At 46.0% G+C, this 18,613-nt stretch overlaps 3 protein-coding genes across 6 annotated transcripts; 1 reads left to right on the top strand and 2 right to left on the bottom strand.

Annotated features, from left to right (window-relative positions):
- Window positions 1–141: 141 nt before the first annotated feature.
- LOC127765107 (uncharacterized) lies at window positions 142–3,238 on the bottom strand. The gene is made up of 7 exons (XM_052289937.1): window positions 2,809–3,238; window positions 2,227–2,403; window positions 1,988–2,134; window positions 1,574–1,675; window positions 1,417–1,487; window positions 1,252–1,319; window positions 142–716 (listed from the first exon to the last, which is right to left on the bottom strand). The coding sequence occupies exons 1-7, from the start codon at window positions 3,031–3,033 to the stop codon at window positions 475–477; spliced, it is 1,032 nt and encodes a 343-aa protein (XP_052145897.1). The 5' UTR covers window positions 3,034–3,238; the 3' UTR covers window positions 142–474.
- Window positions 3,239–9,804: 6,566 nt separating this feature from the next.
- LOC127765578 (uncharacterized) lies at window positions 9,805–14,640 on the top strand. 4 transcript variants are annotated; one of them, XM_052290507.1, is made up of 4 exons: window positions 9,805–10,145; window positions 10,313–10,404; window positions 11,378–13,885; window positions 13,982–14,640. In XM_052290507.1, the coding sequence occupies exons 3-4, from the start codon at window positions 11,474–11,476 to the stop codon at window positions 14,267–14,269; spliced, it is 2,700 nt and encodes an 899-aa protein (XP_052146467.1). In that variant the 5' UTR covers window positions 9,805–10,145; window positions 10,313–10,404; window positions 11,378–11,473; the 3' UTR covers window positions 14,270–14,640. The 4 variants fall into 4 exon arrangements, with proteins under 4 accessions (XP_052146467.1, XP_052146465.1, XP_052146466.1 ...); XM_052290505.1 differs by having other exon boundaries at window positions 11,372–13,885; XM_052290506.1 differs by having other exon boundaries at window positions 9,805–10,239.
- Window positions 14,641–14,747: 107 nt separating this feature from the next.
- On the bottom strand, window positions 14,748–17,828 carry LOC127765579 (uncharacterized). Its single transcript, XM_052290508.1, has 3 exons — window positions 17,386–17,828; window positions 16,914–17,294; window positions 14,748–15,636 (listed from the first exon to the last, which is right to left on the bottom strand). The coding sequence occupies exons 1-3, from the start codon at window positions 17,707–17,709 to the stop codon at window positions 15,013–15,015; spliced, it is 1,329 nt and encodes a 442-aa protein (XP_052146468.1). The 5' UTR covers window positions 17,710–17,828; the 3' UTR covers window positions 14,748–15,012.
- Window positions 17,829–18,613: the final 785 nt, after the last annotated feature.

Raw genomic sequence — 18,613 nt, 5'->3', positions numbered from 1 at the left:
CCGCATTAACAAACTATCGTCCAATAAAGAGGGATACAACGTTCCTTGCTCACTACCAGGAAATTTGAATGACAAGGCCATTCACAATAATGTAGCCGAACTCACTTGTGAATTGTAATAAGCTCACTAGGACAACATGGATAAACAGATCATCTTGGAGGCCATCTTTCAATAGTATTGTAGAGCTGAAGACAATGGCCTCATGTACCATTACAAAACTGAAACTGTTAACATACACTAAAACTGGTGGACAGAAATTTGAAGACCTATGGCAGCGGCTCTTCTTTTACCATGCACTACAAGAAATCTGTAACCATATGAATATCCTTCCATTCCATGATATTATAAACTTAAAAACCTAGTACCATCTAGATCCTAACATATGCTACAAAGTCATTTTTCTCGCTCTAATCAGCCTCAAGTGTTATTCTGGCCCAAACATCAAAATTGTCAAGCGTGACAAATGTTGGACAGCTAATCATCTGATGCCAGTTCCGTGAGGATGGACTTCAGCGTCTCATACGTCATAAAAACAATGCCAACACTTGGGACCACTTTGCAGTACTCGGGCAAAATTCCTCTATACAATCCTCTTAAACTTTCTGTGCGAACGATATGCCCAAATGTTCCAAAAAGTCCAGTTTGGTAGACACGGGCCCTTCCAGCTGCGCCTTCCAACTGCATGCGGCGTCTTACTAGATCCAACGGAAATGTAACTGAAATATAATAAATGATAATGATCAGAGCAAGGTTCACTTAGTGACAAAAAATACAACAGATAATTGATCTTTGAGGTGTTATTGACCAATTTGCTCCAATAACAAAAGTCTAGACAGAATCAGAGCATAAACTAGTGGAACAGTGCAAAAAAATAGTTCCTATGTTATTCAACTATAAAAATAGTTTGTGGATTACATGGTAACTTCTTTAGAAGTGGGGGAAACAAATTCTAGCAAAGTGGGGTCTTTCTATTTTGCACATAATTTGCGTATTCACACAACCGTTCCACATTGTACGTTTCATTCTTGAGAAAAGCTCGTCACACCTCAGTAATACAGAATACTTTGTACTCCCTCCATTTCACAATGTAAGTCATTCTTACATTTCCCACATTCATATTGATGTTAATGAGTCTAGACATATATATCTATCTAGATTCATTAACATTAATATGAATGTGGAAAATGCTAGAATGACTTACATTGTGAAACGGAGGAAGTAGTAATCAGCATTCGTTTACAGATTACTTACTAGTTGAGGATGCAATTCCTGAAAGACTTCCACAAGCCAAACTGATCAGAACAGGGGAATCATATGGCCTGGTTTAAAGATCAAAGGTAATAAATACAGTTAGAACAAATGCGAGAAGTGGCATGGATATGAATAAAGAGCCCACTTGTATCTTGTGCAACTTACCTCTCTATTTGCCAATGAGATCGCAATGTCTCATAGACACAGAAGCTTATTGCTATGCTGGGACCTACTCCCTGTATTTTAGATAAATATCAATTGGATAACGAAAGGTAGAATGCTCAAAAAGATGGGAGAGAATGGCAGTGTCGAACATTCTTACCAGCAAAGTGGCACCAAGGCCCTTGTAGAGCCCCTTGACACCCTCGTCTCTGCAGATGGCGTAAAGAGCATGAGATATGCCCCTGTAGTAAGCAGTGTTCGTCTGCAAACATTTGATGAAAAGGCTTCATTATTAGTGAAGATTACATATTAAAAATGCAAAGCTTCAATGGAAAAAGGCCTACAGTTCAATAATGCCCAAAGCAGAGAGCATAAATGCAATATGCCTTCTACCCTGAACGTGAAACTGATAAAAGGGAATCAACAGGGGATTTTGAGTTATCTATGTCCTTCACATGGAAATAGATGTTGTTTGGTCTAATTGCAGGGAAACTTTTTCAAATAGTGGCTTTTCAAGTGGATGAGAATCAACACAGGAAGCCAGTGATATGCAGACTGGTGACAATAGGCTTACCTGAGCAGCAAGACGAGTCCGTACTAAGTCCAAGGGATATGTCATCGAAGCTGCTGTTATTCCAGACAAACCACCACCTATCAATCTAACACCAACATCTGCACCAAATCCACCATTCCTGTCAAGACCAGGTATCATTTGTAGCAGCTGCACAGTCCAAATTTAATTAAGAAATTAGCCATATAATAATTGTGATAGAGAATGAGCATGCAAGTTCATCTGAAGAAATCTGTACTTACGTTCTTGTACCTCTCATATGTGTAAAAGCTAATTGAGGAGTAAGGTAACCGGTGTGCAATAGTTACAAGATTTCCTTTCCAGAATGCTCGGAAGCCTTCTTCGTAGACAATGCGGGATGCCTCACGCCATATGCTAGTCTTCCGCATGGTAGCCACATCTGAATGCATTCCTTGCACCTGCATATAGAATACATAAATTGGATTAACAGCCACAGTATTTTAAGTAAAATATTGTAAGAAATGTGCTTTCATTGCTTATAAAGAAAAAGAAATGAGTTTGTGCCTCGTTTCACACATCAAACCAGATCAAGATTTCTCAACAAAAGATCTTGTGCGTTGAGTTTTCTCTTCACAGTTAAGTTGTGCAAAATACTTAATGGTTGCTCGGGAAAACAAAATGCCAAAAATATTCCCCCTTATTCCACCTATCTGAAGCAGGATTAGTCCTCGCAGCTCAGCTAAATAGTAGAAACAAATGTCTCACCTTTTCTTAGTTATACAAACCCAAATATCGCATGGATTCATAGTTGTCTACACATGCTCAGAAGAAGTTAAACTACCCGGTCAGCAGCTAAGACGAACCTGGAATAGAATAGTGAGGCGGGCGAGAGGCGCGGTACAAGTCTTGCTGACGGCGCCCGCGACGCCGCCGGCAAGGAGGTGGGGCACCGTCCCGAGCTGCGGCTGGTGGTGGTGCAGCTGCGGCGGCGGCGGCTGCTGCTGCGTCGAGTACCTCCGAGCGGCCGCGGCGGCGGCGCCGCTGTCCATCGTTGCGGCGGCCATCCCCACTCTCGCCTCCGTCTGCATCCGCCGCCCCTCCCTTCCCCCTCCGCCCCCACCAACTCTGGAGAGCGGATTCTGGTGGGCTTGACCAGATCAGGGAGCGCCGCGGGTGGGAGGAATGCGTGGGGAGAAAGCGAACATAAACCCTAGACTTGGGGGACGGACCGGCGAATCGCCACGGGAAGGGGAGGAGGGCTTTAGGGTTTGGGAATATTATTTGGGATCCCCTCTTTAGTTTTCTCCTTTGTGTATGAAGTCGGCGCCCGCGAATAAAACGACACGATGCCCGTCGAGACACTGTATTTTCTATACTGTCGTTGTCGACCCACTCCAAGTAGTGCCAGTGATACATTTCTTGTAAAACTACGGTGATGCAGTATTCAAATTGCATAGTACAATATTTTGACCACAATTATTACGAATGTACGATGGTAGTGGTACTCATTTCAGTTTTTAATATGTCTGGAGTCATTGACTTTTAGAAATATATTTATCATTCATCTTATTTACAAAAATATGTATTTGCTATTGTAGATTTTGCATTCATGTATGTTTAAAATCAAAGGACGTTATAATAAAATATATTAACAAGCGCTAGTATATTATACGCGCGTGTACATCTGGAATTTATCGCTGTGTGTATGCTTGCCGCCATAGAACGAGTTTGATGCATCACGTGCTGATAGAAACTGCTCGTTTCGCGCGTGCCGGTAGGTAGAAGAGATTTTTTCCACACCTGTGGTAGCGTCGCCCGCCACGCCTTCCAAGTTTTTTTTTTTTAAGGAATACGCCTTCCAAGTTCTAGGGTCGGTGCCGGGGAATATCCACGGCATCGCGGGAAGAGGTGCGCCTCTGCCGCGCCACGCTGCGCCGTGTACGTGGCCGCGCGCGCGGCCGGCCGACCGACACCGTGGCGTACTGTCGTCTCGGGCCGTCACGCGCACGGCCGGCACGGGCAATGGCTGGGCCGCGCGGCACGTGAAGGTTCACCGTTTCCGTAGGCCGCCGCCTTCTCGCGGCACACGGAGATGGGCAAAGCAGCGGACCGTTCTAGCCGGCGTCGCCTAGGCCTAGCGCTGCAGCCAGGGCCTCCTACGAGTACTAGACTGGACCGAGCCCAAGTGACTGTATTACGTGGGCCAATTGCAATATCTGTATTAGTAACGTGGGCCAAGAAACGGGTGCATCGTAACAGTAGCACATGGGTCAAGCTGGGCCCACCGGAACAGTCACAGCCTCACAGTTCACACGACTCGTAGTAGCGGCGGGGCCACTGGCGTCCGGACGTACGCGCAAATTGGCGGCCTGACAGGTCGTTTGCTCCTCGTGGCCATGGTAGTTGGTCTCCCGGGAGCATTGTGAATACCGTCTTCAATGAATACGACTGCAGCAAGAGAGATCAGCAAGGCTGCTGTTCCCGTGAGTGACCACCGGAACAGGGATGCCATCCTGGATCTTTAAATAGCATCTTAAATCACGATCCTGAATCTTAAATCACGAGTTGCAGTGCTTTTATACCACAGTACTAATATGTCTGTCAATGTGCGTAATGGAATGGAGACAAAAGACAATGGACGGATGGCTCGGTCAGTTGCAATCGCAGAGAAATCCAGCCGATCACAACGTCAGCCCCGGCTCGCTGATCATCCGACAACGCGACACCGCGCCATGGCGCGAGCACGAACGAACGAGCCTCGTAATGGGCGAAACCACCCGTAGCATGTGGCCGTTTTCATCCCCCTGGACGCTACTCGTTCGTTGCCGATTCTTGCCCCGCGTCGGACGGCTTTGCCTTTGGATTCTTCCAAAGCCATCGATGGGATCATGACAAACACTCATCTTTAGCCAAAGTACTCAACTCCATGGTACAGTACTACTAGTATTTAGGGCTTTCATTTCTAGCGTTTCCAGCTTCACACTTTCGCCGGTTTCCCGAGCTTTGCTGTCAAAATGTACAGCGTCCAATAGGCCTCTTTTTAGGCTGTGGTCTCGCCGAGCGTAGGATGAGAACTCAATCACCATGAGATTCCACGACAGGACGGAAAGCTGGTTCTTTAATCCACTCATCGGACCAGGACAAGATTCTCCCAATCATTTCGATGCATTTTCCTCATGTCCGTGCGTTTGTGTATTAGTAAAATTCGTGATCCTTATCTCTCCTCGTGAGCTTCCTCTTATCGCGTACTAGCAACCACCGCGTTGCTGACTACGGAGTACTAATCACCTTGTTATTATTCGATTCACATATCACCGTGACCGTGTGTGTCACATGGGTTATACTCAGAGACATTTGTCATATCTGCTAGTAGTAGAGTGTTCATAAAAATGCGATCAAAGATGATGTTTGTTTTACTGAAGATCCAAATAAAGTTAGGACACGGAAAGCATAAAAAATATTAGCACATGATTATTTAAGTTTTAATTATTATAAACTTAAAAAATATCTAGCTGATATTTTAAAATAACTCCGATATAAAAATTTTACAAACGAAATAAATCATTTAGCGGTTTAAAAATGTGCTAACAAAAATATGAAATAACATAGGTAAGTGAATAAGAAAAGAGCGGGTCAAATTTAACAGCAAAACTGCAGGCAAGCAGCTTAGTATGCTGCATTAGTTAGAACACACGACACAAGGGCGTAGAACCCCGGGGGCCCCAGCGGCGTTGTGGATCTTGCAAATGTCTCGCAGATTTCGCATGGTAACAAAAAGATCTGCATGGCGCGTATAGTACTTCCCAAAGCCTGGCGTGTACGCAGTTAACCACTGCTTCAGGAGAGAACTTGTTCTGGGCAACTTTGGAGCACAGCATATGGGAGATCGGTGCCGAAAGAGGATTCGTCGTGGACTTTGTGGTGCAGTAGCTCTGGATGTTGTTGGATCGGTGTCTAGCACACGCATTGTATGCCGTCCAAGACGTGTACTGTGTAGTGGTATTTCGTCTCGGAAAAGCTTGAACTGTATAAGCCATATTTGTTTGTGTTCTCGCTTGCACATGTGAGCCAGAAAAGAGGCGGACAAAGATACGAAGTACGTGTTGATGATTAAAGAATGGCACCCAAAAACCTATTTCACGACCATTTCCGGAATAAAGAAGCTTGCCACATGTGCCAAACAAAGCGGCCGGCTCTGTAAAGGATCGAACGATATCTAACGTCTGTTTTATGTTGGAGTAAAAGAAGAAACAAAGGAAAGCAACTCAATCTAAAGAGAAAAGGGAAGCAAAGGATCGATGCTAAGCAAGCAGGATGACACAAGTTAATCTACTACGTTTTGTTTTCCGGTGTACGTGTTGTGTTTTTTCATCACGTTTAGTCACGTATCACCGATAAAAGTTAAAGTCGTCCATTTGGAACGAAAGAATTCCATAGTATTTTCATATATACGAATCCTAAAATTCATTATCAATAAATACAGTTAAAGTTATCTCTCTATTATCTAATTAAGCCATACCACCTTAATTGTTTTTAGCTATTAGATGATTAATCTATGGTCTAAATTATTTCCCTCTTTTCCTTCACCTACGGAATCATATATTACTTAATTTTGTCTTTGGATAATTAATCTATATTATCTTTTCATTTCTCTTATGTTATTAAGATGTATCATCGTAGTTTTGCTTTTGATTGATCATCCTATATATATGATTTAAACTGTTATAACCACGTCATCATCATAATTATTTATAACTTTTTTCATGGCCGATCACAAATGAAAATTATATAAAGTATATAAAGTGATATTGTCCAGCTATATTAAATGTTATTTACACTATTATTATACAGAACTCCCATAGCAACGCACGAGGTTTATCTAGTTTTACAAAACAGTTAACTCATTGGTAGAGGCAAAAATAAATATAAAAGAACTAAAGGCGTATGCAATGTTCATTAATAAACTTCTCTCGTAGTGATGTCATATAGTACTCACTCCTTCCACAAGAGTTAGATCTATTTTATATTTGAGTTTCCAAATAAGTTGTTCTGTTTGTAATCTCTATGCATTACAGACTTAAGTGGAGAGATAAATTAAATGTTTGATCAGAACCCGAGAAGCCATCTTCATACTCATTGGTTGCATGCGTGCATACATTTCTTGTTCTTTGTTACATGCAAGATGAGTTAATTTATCCCTGGTCTTGGTGCCAAAAATAACATGTGTAACTTTTGTTAAAGGAGGGAGTATAATGATTTTTAGGTTGTTTAGTAAGTACTAAGGTAAGTTCAACAGATTTCTTTTTTAAGTCACTCTAGTTGTCATTTTTTTGAATTTCGAATTTACTTATCAAGCATCTAATTGGCTATAGAATTATTGAGTGATGGAAATCATGAAAACTGGTGTATACATGCTCATATTAATACGAAATCTGAACCCTAGAATTCCTTGTATTTTAGAATGAAGGGATTAATTATTTTGCTAACACAGTTAGACTTGGAAAGAAGTTGTTCGCTTTTCAAAATTCACAGTTAAAATATTCTCTTCATCTTATAATGGGTTCATTTTTAGCACATCCTATTTATCTCAAATAAATTCTTTTTTAGCAATCATTGCATCAGAGTTTGTGAAAGTATGTATAGGTACATTGGGAGTAGATAAAAAATAATTGCATAGGGATTTCATAAAGTGAAGGTATTATAGTCTTTTTTTTTTGTTCTACATTGGTTTTTACGGGATGGATGAAAATGAACTTTATTTATTCTAGGGCGGAGGGAGTAGTTAGCATCCTTGCTACTAGTTTCCACATTTAGGGATAAAACTTATTAACTTAATAAAGTAATAGAAAAATGCGCCTCCATATTCACTCTCACGCCCTAGAAATTCTCATATTAATCGAAGAAAAAGAAAAACAGAGTCCATATAGAAATACAATTTAGAAATAGTCAAAATTCGGAATTAAAACATAGTAATAAATATTGGAAGATGTGACTAGAGCCCATGCCGATATACAATTTAGAATTAATGGAAATTCAGAATTAAAAATAGAAAATTAAAATTAGGTTAGAGTCCATATAGAAATACATTTTAGAAGTAACTAATATTCGGAATTAAAAAAAACATATCGAAAGAAGAGTATAGAGTCCAATACAATTAAGAAATACTTGGAATTAAAAAAGGAATATTAGAAGAGTATAAAGTCCATATAGGAGTAGGAATTTAGAATTAACTAAAATTCGAAATAAAAATAATAAATTAAAAGTAGAGTTTAGAGTCCGTATAGAAATATAATTTACAAATAACTAAAATTCAAAATTTAAAAAAGGGACGACGAGTCCATATAGGAATACAATTTAGAAGTAACTGAAATTCGAAATAAAAAAATAAAGAATATTGATAGATGAGTTTAGAGTCCACATATAAATACAGTTATAAATAATAAAAAATCAAAATTAAAAATAAATAATATTGAAAGAATAGCCTAGAGTCTATATAGAAATACAATTTACATATAACAAATATCCGGATTTTAAAAAATAAGGATATTGGAAGACGAGTTTAGAGTACATATAGAAATATAATTTAGAAATAACTAAAATTAGATATTAAAAATAATTAATAACTATTACGTATATACAATGTAATATGATTATTACACATCGGTAGGTTGGTAATGTTAGTATAAAATTTAAAATTATGTTGTTATTTCTAATATATTTTAATAATTAATTGAGAGAATATATATGCTATTATACGAGAGAAAATATAATTATTTTAGCCGCGTAATCTGCACGCGCCACTATGGTAGTTTAAACAACATGAGCAGCTATGCCTGGAACGGAGGGTGGGTACTCTCTTACATTGAAGCTATGAAGTTATGTCAACCATTTTTTTTAGGAGTAATAGATGAGTGCATGATTGTTGGGCCAGTAGAATAGAAAAGATGAGATAGCGCACTAACCATGATAATGAGCTAACCGCTAGACACAAGTGGTCGAATAGAGTACCTCTTTTAGGTAACACCGGTGATCAAACTTAGCTCAAAAATTAGATAGACAGGCCTTTTAGGCTTTAGCTCTCCACTGAAACACCCGAAGTTCGTAACCCCTGTGGTCCAAAAGAGAACGGCTCAAACCTGAAAGTCCGAAACACGTTCCCGGCCAACCGCGCGGTACACCTGCATGGTACACGTATCACCACCATTCACCAGCCACCACCAGGTCTCCGAAGCATCGCATCAGCGATCACATTTCACATCACCTCCACGGCTCCACCCACCCGTCCGTCCCTCCGCCCGTCAACTCCCCACTGGGTTTTCTCAGGGGAAAAAAAAACACTCCTACTCCTACTTCAGGCCTTCAGCCCAGCCGCGTCCGGTAAACAAAAGCTGCGACACCACGTACCGCACGGATCACAAGGACGAGATGGGGAGGAACAGGGAAGCGATTGCAATAATTTGATGGCTCGATGGGACGCCGCGAGGGCGAGAGCTGCTGCTACTAGTGCTCGTAGCCAGTAGTATAGGTGGTACTCACCGAAGTCGCCGTCCTCCTGCGCCGGGCGCCGTGCCTGCTGACGTCACCCACCCAAGCACCCACACCACCCCCCGCCCCCGCCGCGACAAAACCGGCCCGGCCCCCCTCCCCCTCCCCACGCCACCCGCCCCCGCGCTTTTCTCTCACCGCTCTCCTCCCGTTCCCACCACCACGGCCGCGTCAAGATCCGATCCACACACCCATCCGACCCCGCTGCCTGCCGGTCTCACTCTCATCCTCGTGATCCCCCGACGACGACGACAAGGGACACAGCTCGGTTTCTTGCTCCCCCCCCCCCCCCCCCCCCCCCCAGTAATGCCCGCTGCCCCCACCGGCCTCCCTCCCAACCACGAGTGCTGCTGCTGCTCCTCCTCCTCCTCCTCTTGGTATTACCGGCTCCCCCTCCTCCGCGGCGTGGTAGAAGTAGAAGCGGGGGGCTGTCAATAGGGGAGGGGAGTAGGCGGCGGCGGGGGGGTGCGAGAACGCTGGCGACTGGGCGCTCACCCGCCTAAAGCCAATCCACCCACCTAACCAGTTGGCGGGTCACGGAGAGGGGACAGGAGTAGTAGAAGAAGTAGGAGGCTCCTAGCTACCACCGCGCCTCACTCCCAATCCTACTACTACTACTACTACCACCCACCGAGTGCGCGTCGCCGTGCTCCAGGTCTCTATCCAGTCCAGTCCACCTCCGAAGCTTTCTTTCGCTCCCACTCTGCTGCGCGCTCTCGTTCCATCTCGCTCTCGCTTTATCCCCCAAGGTGGCGCATCTTTCTTGGGGTGGCATTCTTTCTCTGCTTGGTCGAGGTTCACTGATCTGTGTTCTGGTTGTAGGGGAGGTGGCGGATCTGCGGGTGCGTGACCTCCATATGGGATCTCGATGAGCTGGGGGGACTGTTCTTGAAGTGGTTCTTGGGAGCATCTTGGTATGTTATCTTCGTGACTTCGTCGTATGTGTGCTTTTTTCTTTTCTTCTTCTGTTTCAATGTTTGGGTAATGTGGTTGGTTGGCTCGATTGGAGAGAGATGCTGAAGAGTGGTGGGTTTCTGTTGGGTTTAATGCCGCAGCTGGTGTTCCATCTTATTCAGTTCAGCAAGTTTTCTCCAACTTCCCCCGTTCTGCCGCTATAACGACCATCGTTGATGATGATGCATTTTGTAGGCTAATTTGCAAAGGGAAAAAATGGTTTCAACCTAATCCATATGGTAAAATATTTGTTGTCTATGCAACTCCAGATTTTATTTTATTTTTGCCGGGCAACTAACTTTAGTTTTTTCCCCTCTTGCTTGTAGTTAGACCTTTAATTTTTTTGTGAGTAGCTAGGCTTGCACGGCTAAATTTTCATTTTGTAAGCCACCCAACAAAATCAAGTGGAGAAAGGTGCCCTTTTTCTTGAGGGAAACGGGGAAAGATGCCCCATAGCCATAGTTGATATACATTTATCAGGACTGACTGAACTATTTATGGATGGCTGGGCCCTTAACAATGTGCAAACTATTTTTATATACAAGCCACACACGGTATAGCATCAGGGCAAATATCTATAATTATTTGCACCTTTTATCATTAGTGGGAGCCCTTTTTTTTTTTCAGTCTTGTTTGCATGGTTATTGACATATCCTAATTAGAACATTATTGTGTCAAAACTGTCGGTGGGCAACTCCCAACCCCATTAAGTACATGTAGAAACATAATGTTTCATAAATCCAGGATTCCCGGGAGACAAAATGATGCCATTGTCCACCGACAAATACTTAGTTCTGAATTGAGATACTGCAATACTGTAGTTATGTTGGTTCTGTGGTGCTGCCTGCTATTTTCTTTCTGTTCATTAGTGCTCTGGTGGCAATATCAGAAGCTACATATCTGAGTTTTTTTCTGCTAATATTGAAGTTGCAGGTTCAAGGAAGTGTAGTATCCTGTTGAAACTTGACGATTCAAATTGAATCAAGTGAAAAGCTCTGCTTGTTGGCGTATGTTAAACCATAAAAAAAGATGCCAACGAAAGGACAGTTTAGCAGAGAAAGGAATGTAAAGGCCACATTAGGTCGTGATGGACGTCAAAGGGGAAATTCACAAGATCAATCTGTACAAGTGCCAAAAGAGAAGATTGCAGTAGTCGGTGGGAACATTGATGGAAAATTTGAAGATAGAATCAGAGTTGTGAAAAATGAGAAGTTTCGGAGGCAACGGGAACCTCGGAGTGCAGATGCGGGTGGATCCTTGAAAGGCTCAAAACCATGGCCTGGTCGAAAGGCCACTACGGTTGATGAGCTTGTCAAGCATATGTCAAATGTTCCTTCATATTTGCAGCGTAAAGAGACATCAGGCCATCTTCAGGACAAGGCATTGAATGTTGGAGTTCTCGAGTGGGGCCTCCTAGCCAGGTGGTCTCACCAACAAAAGCATGAGTTTTCTAGCAGCCATGGTGCCTCTCCATCTAATACTAGTAGGTCCCTGATATTCTCTTCTCCATCCCAGTCATCTGCAAGTCCCAGCAGCAAATCTCTTGAAAGCAATCAATCTCCTACACTCAATGACCATCAGCATTGTTCTATGGAGTTTCAGCAAAGTGATCTTGAGGATAAATACCATGGGAAGGCCAGATATTCACCTAGCCCAAATTCTGCAGTGTTGAACTTGTTGCCTGTTCATGGAAAACACTTTCCAGAGAACACTGGCAAATTCGGTGACTTGAATCTCAGAAACATATCTCCACTCTCGGACCCTCTTCTTACTGCCACTGGGAGTTCCATGCGACATGAAATGGTTGATGATGAGGAGACTACAAGGAATATAGAGGAGGCCGTCCATCATTGTTCGCGCAGGCTTTTTACAGATGATGATAACATTGGCCAAAGTTTCTTCACCTCACATAACAATGATTCTGCATGTGGTGATTTTCAGCAGAGCAGTGGCGTGACTGGTGAGGTTTTTGAGACTCTAGTGTCTAGTGCGGTGATGGAAATGGAAAGAAATGCCAGTTTGTCACCTGTTGGTTTCTCAAAAGATATTGGGCAACACCATGAATTTCCTCGAATTCCATACTCATGTCCACTTCCTATCATGGATTCATCTGAAGAGCTTGGCACCAGCAGAACTGGGACTCAAGGTGATTCTGTTGGTGCTGCTGTAACTATAGGTGAAAATCGCAACCAAAAGCAAATTTCCAGGGGTGCCTCTGAGAGAACTCCTCGGATCAGTGCAAAGTTCAGTGATATGGATGCGTCACCACATAGACATCTTGTTTCTGGACTGAATCGAGTGAACCGCTGTTCAAGCCTGAAGGATGGACCATGTCCTCGACAACCTGAAGCAAGCACCTCTGTGGATAAGATAAATGGAGATAAGTCATCAGGCAACAAAGGCAGTAGACGCAGCCCATTGAGGAGGATGTTAGATCCAATATTAAAGCCACGTCAGTCATCCACTTCTGGTCCAATTCAACCTTCATTTGTTCCAAAGTGTCATCTGCCTGGCCATATCGATAAGCAATCTCTGAGCTTGGGAGGATCTGCTTTGCAGAATGTTCAACGTAGGTCAGTTGATTCAGTGGTAAATTCAAATTGCCGAACAGAAACTAATACAAACCAGCCTCCTCAGGTCCTGAACAGTGAAAGGTACCTCCAGCAAGATATAGATTCAACAACAACAAGGCATGCGCTTCTGCAGCTAGCGTGGAAGAATGGCCTGCCTTTTTTCATGCTTTCTTGTGGTTCTGATATCCTGGTGGCTACCGTGAGAAGGAAGGGCATCTCCGATAACAATGATCTGGAGAGCACATACACTCTGTTTGGTGTTGAAGAACCTAAGAAAAGAGGTGGGGCTTGGATCAAGGCAGGTAATAAGAACAAGAAAGATCAGCTTGTTTATAATATTGTTGGGGAAATGAGGGTTTCACATCGAAAATCAAGATGCTACCAGGCAGAAAAAAACCATTTGCATAGAGAATTTGTTCTGGTTGGCTCAGAGCAGCTACCATCTTCTGAAGAATCAGGTGATTCACATGTTAGCAGAGAGTTTGCGGCTTTTATTAGTGCGGTGCCTCAGCAAGAACCAGAAACTTCTCGTCACTCATCCTCACAGCATTCCAGCCGAAGCATGTCAACACCAACCGACTGTTCTTGCCCATTGGGAAATTTCCATCCTAATACGAGGGATGATAGTTGTGCATCATCCAGTGTTCTTGCCGTACTTCCTAATGGCTTCCATGGTACATCAACCTCAGGACAGCCACTACCTCTGATTGAGAGGTGGAAATCAGGAGGAGCGTGTGACTGTGGTGGGTGGGATGAAGGCTGCATGCTCAGTGTCCTCAGCGATGACGCCCGAGAAAACAAAGGTGATAAATCCACTCAAGCAAACCAGACGACGGATGGAAGTCAACGGTTTGACTTGTTTGTTCAGGTGCGTCCTTGTGCTTCTCTGTTCTTGCCTATGTCCTTATGTATCTAATCTATGACGACCTAGTCAGTTGATGCTTATATAAATCTGTATTTGTAGGGTCGATCACGAGAAGACAAGCATGCTTTCAGTATGGTTTCATTCAGAGAAGGGTTATACACAGTTGAATTCAGATCATCCATTGCTTTACTTCAGGCTTTTGCTATGTGTATAGTGATGCTTCACGGCAGGCGCCCTACCAGGACGCAAGCAGGTGTGCACGCATCGCAAGAGCACGCATCCCTCGCTGACCATAAGCTCAACAAGATCATGGCAGCTAGTCAAGGGAGAGCTCAGGCAAGCTATGTGCCACACCGGCCGCCGCTATCTCCTGTAGGGCGAGCCTAGCTTCCTGTGATAAAAATGTATGTTTTTCTTTGTTTCTTTTCGTTTTCTTCTGTAACTCGAGTTGCGTCGTGGAATCTTATGCCATGATCCATATGCGACTCACATCGAAATGTGATGAATCTTATGGAATCGGCTTTAGCGGGGTAGCTAACTGTACATGTAAAATGACTAGGTGTGTTGCTGCAAGGCTCATCTCAGTGCTTAGCTACCCTTTTTATATGCAAGCAAAGCAGATCCTCGCAAAGCTTCTGTCACTCAACCCCTTGCAGAAATGGCACCGATGTTGTGATACGTTTGTGCCACTCTCTGTACATGTTCTGGGGGCTGAAAGCCTGGAACTGCATTGTGTTAATCTGAGGACTGAGGCTTAAGTTTTTACTCTTCAAAACACTTGCAGCAAGTTATGTGCGTTTTGGATTGCAGCCACCTGTAGCACAAGTATGTTCAGGAGAAGTGGAAAACATGCTGAAGCCCAGTGTGTGACTAGCAGAACTGGAGATTCTTTCAACTTTACAGTGAAGGGGCGTCATAAGCAAATTACAATACCGCTAATTAGAACATCTATCCCGGATTACTCGCTTTACTACTCACCCCTGAGCATCTATCTGAGGTAAAATCCACTCCCCGAAAACAAAAATATCTCAACCTGCAATATATTTACAGATCTTACCATAAGTAACTTATGGCGATAAGGCACGTAAACACACACGACTCATACGGTGTAACACTGCCCGCTATGTATGTCATGACCTCGCAATGAGCGAATCGGAATCATCCATGTTGACGGCGGCGACCTGCGATGGCCCGACGCGGACGGCCACCGCCGGTATCCTTATCGGCGGCGGCCGCGCGGGCTTGACGGCGGCGGAGACGTCCTTGTCCTCCTTGCTATCCTTGAGGTCGCTGGGCGGCAGGAAGCAGTCCATGGAGAGTCCCCAGATGTTGAAGTCGACCTCCTCGATGTTCCACACCTCCTCCATTCGCGTCCGCGTGTTGCCGTCGCTGCTGTCCCCGAAGCGGACGAGCGAGACGGCGGTGCGGCCGGCGTGCGCGATGTTGACGCCGTCGACGGCGCGGTAGTCGTGGAGGTGCGACTCCATGGTGGTCTCCCAGAAGACGCTGCCGTGTCCGCTCGACTTGATCTGCAGCAGGTGCGAGTCCTCCAGCTGCACCAGCAGGCCCGTCCGCTGGCTGAAGTACCCCCACACCGTGTGCCGGATGATCTCCACGCTGCTGCTGTTGCGCGCCCGCAGGCTCGACGCCTCCGCCTCCACCTTGAGCACGAAGCAGTCCTCGCCGTCCACGCTCCTCTCGCCGATGCACACCGCGTCCGCGAACAGGCTCGCCGTCAGCATCGGGTCAAGTCCCTGCGTACCAAACACACCATGCATGCACAAGTTAGTTAATTTCTCCAGTCACTTAATTTAATCCACGTGGACACTATATACTAGTACTATTTATAGCTGTTATGAAAAAAGAACATGGTATGATAGTTGACACCGCGGTCAAATTAAATCGGGCTGGTTGGTGCAGCGCGATTAGCGGGGAGAGTTCAAGAGTCGGGTGGAACCGGCCGGGTGACAAACCGCGAGCCACCAACCGATTGATGGCGTGGGTCGCGTCCCGGTTTAGGCCCATGTCCACGTGATGTGTCCCGCCGCGTTGCTGCAGCACATGGCGGCACGTTGCGGTGACGGTGTTGAAAACCCGTCCCCCCTAATCCCGCTGCTCCGTGCTTTGTTCCCGCTAATCGCCCTCCCCTTGCCATGATTCGCCCCCACTCCACAGCGACAGCGTGCAGCCACCGCTACTGACGATGGATGATGAGTACGTCCCCCATATCTGTGTGTACCGGGTGCCCTGGACCAGATCTCTCGCGCAACGGCACAAGTGTACAAGCCTCATGATGAGACGAGCGAGCGATCGGCCAGCCCTATCCCGACACCGCCCTGGACTGACCTTGACCACAGCTAATGCCAACGGCCCAATGAGTGCGGCAAAGGCGTAATCATGTCGCTCGGCCGTGCGGGTACTCGACCGATCTGTCCTGTCCTACCGACAGTATGCAGGGAAGATCCAGGTACGTGACACTGGCCAAGTTGCCATGCATGCTCTACTCTCTACTCGTACTACGCACGCTCGGTACGGCGCGTACTGATGGCCACCTAGTACCCAAATCAGGCCGGTTTGAGCAGGACGAAGGGGAAAAACAGAGCTTCTTGGGACAAAGAACTACAGAAAGTAAGTTCCCATTAAGATGAGAACTTTGCGACTTTGGACGTATGCGTTCCATGTCATGATACCGATGCCTATTAGTACCTACCACTAGGAACGATGACAACAATGGACTCGCTACGTAAGTTCGGCCAACAGCAACGTTGGATCGACCCAAACACAAAGGACTACTCGTTTTGACGTCGAACCAGAAAAGAAAATATGTGCCACCAAATTTGGTTCTCGTAGTCGTCCGTCTCATAAACAGGATCCAATTCAGTACGTAGTTCTCCTAGTCGTTGGAAACTTTAACTGAGAGTTGAGCGTGTTTTCTATGATGCTACGCGACCATGCAGTATTGCAGTCAAGTCGTGCGAATACGGTAAGCGTTTATATGGAACTAACGAAGAACTCGCGGTTTATATTATACCTGGAGCGATCGGCGGAGAGGGCGCGGCGGACCGCGGGAGGCGTGCGACTGATGCCACGGCGTCTGGCGCCAGGCGACCTTGCCGTCGCTGCCGGCGCTGATCTTGCAGCCGGACACCACGAGCTCCAGGGACCACAGCTCCGGCTTCTTCTGCCACAGCACGAACCCGCCAACCTCGCCGCCGTTCTTGCTGCTCTTCTTCCCGCCGCGGTGCCCTCCGCCACCGCCGCCGCCGCCGCCGTCGGCGTCGCTGCTGTTGAGCTCCGCGGCGGTCATCCTCACCTTCCCCATCGCGTACATGCTCGTGACCTTGTTCAGCGCCCACTCCCCGCCCGACGCCGCGATGTACTGCTGTATTATGTACTTGGCCGTGGACGACTCCTGAAAGGGGACACGCCATAAATGGATGAGCCAATCAGCGCGCGGCGATGGACAAACGAAACGGAGAAGAATCCGATGATGGCGATCGTACAATGGGATCGGCCTTGAGCTGTTCGCAGAGGACGGAGCAGGGCGACTGCTTGGCGTGGTCGACGGGGAGCGGTATCAGCGGCGCGCCGATGACGCCGAGCATGAGCTGCAGCTCGCCGCGGCTCATGGAGCACGGCTCTCCGGCGCCGCCGGAGCGGTCGGACGCGTTCGGCCGCACCCACGACTTGACGTTGGTGCAGCCGAACCTGGAGCCGCGGGAGCTGCCACCGCCGCTGCCGCGTGAGAACATCTCCTCCGGGATGGGCACCTCGAGCACCGTGTCCAGCGCGTCATCGCGCTCCAGGTTCGGGCACAGCTTCCTCATGGAGACAGCTCTCCTGTTGCGCGAGCTCCGATCGCCTTCGGCTGCTGCTTCTGCTCGCTTTGGTGCCGCCGCGCGGTTCCTTTTGTGTTGCGTTATGACGCCTACCCTGTCTCGGTGGGTTTGTACCGGTTTTGATGAGTCGTGCGGGCAGCTGGCAGGTGGGGTCCAAGATTTGCTCTTACATTATTTTTGCCCCCCCCAAAATTTGGTCGTGGCCGCACGCACTCTGCGATCTTGTTTAACATTTCTTTTCTCAAGAGATATCCTTGTGCTCATCGTCCAAACAGTAATATACACATATACGCACGATCATGCGTTGCCCTTTCCTGGTTTCAACTTTCAGCCTTTGTGCCGTTCTGCAGTGTTCCCACACACTCACTTTATCAGTTAAACTTGCATTTAACCGATTCTTCGCTGTTGAAGATGATACTACGTACGGAGTGTTGCTGCACGAGTAGTCAATTCGATGGAAGCATCGACACGTTCAGATTGATAATGGGAACCTGGAGTTGTTGGGAAGCAATTGATCGATTGCCTTTTTTTTTTCTCTCTCGATCCTGATCGCGCATCCGTGGAGTGAGATGTAACACAGTACGTACAAGTCACGAACCATAGGCATGACGCCTGAGTACGTACGAGTTACGACTAGCTAATCCGTTCCGAACGGCCCGCGAGTCCCTTTCCATAACCGGTAGGGCGCCTACGTGCGCGGCACTGGCTTCAAACGATTAGGAGGAGGGGATCGCGAACAGTACTAGTTGTAGTCGTAGGCTGTTGACGTTCGCGCGCACGCACCGTGCACCCGGGCCCCCGTGTTAGGTTGCCGCAATGATCGTCGCTTGATATCGGGCCGTTTCGCTGTGCACGCCGCGCGCCAGATTCCCGGTGTCTCGGCTTGGTTTAT

This window comes from Oryza glaberrima, chromosome 3, assembly GCF_000147395.1.
Source record: "Oryza glaberrima chromosome 3, OglaRS2, whole genome shotgun sequence".
NCBI lineage: Eukaryota > Viridiplantae > Streptophyta > Magnoliopsida > Poales > Poaceae > Oryza > Oryza glaberrima.
The sequence above is the reverse complement of the archived record's forward strand: the minus strand, read 5'-3'. Positions and strand labels throughout refer to the sequence as shown.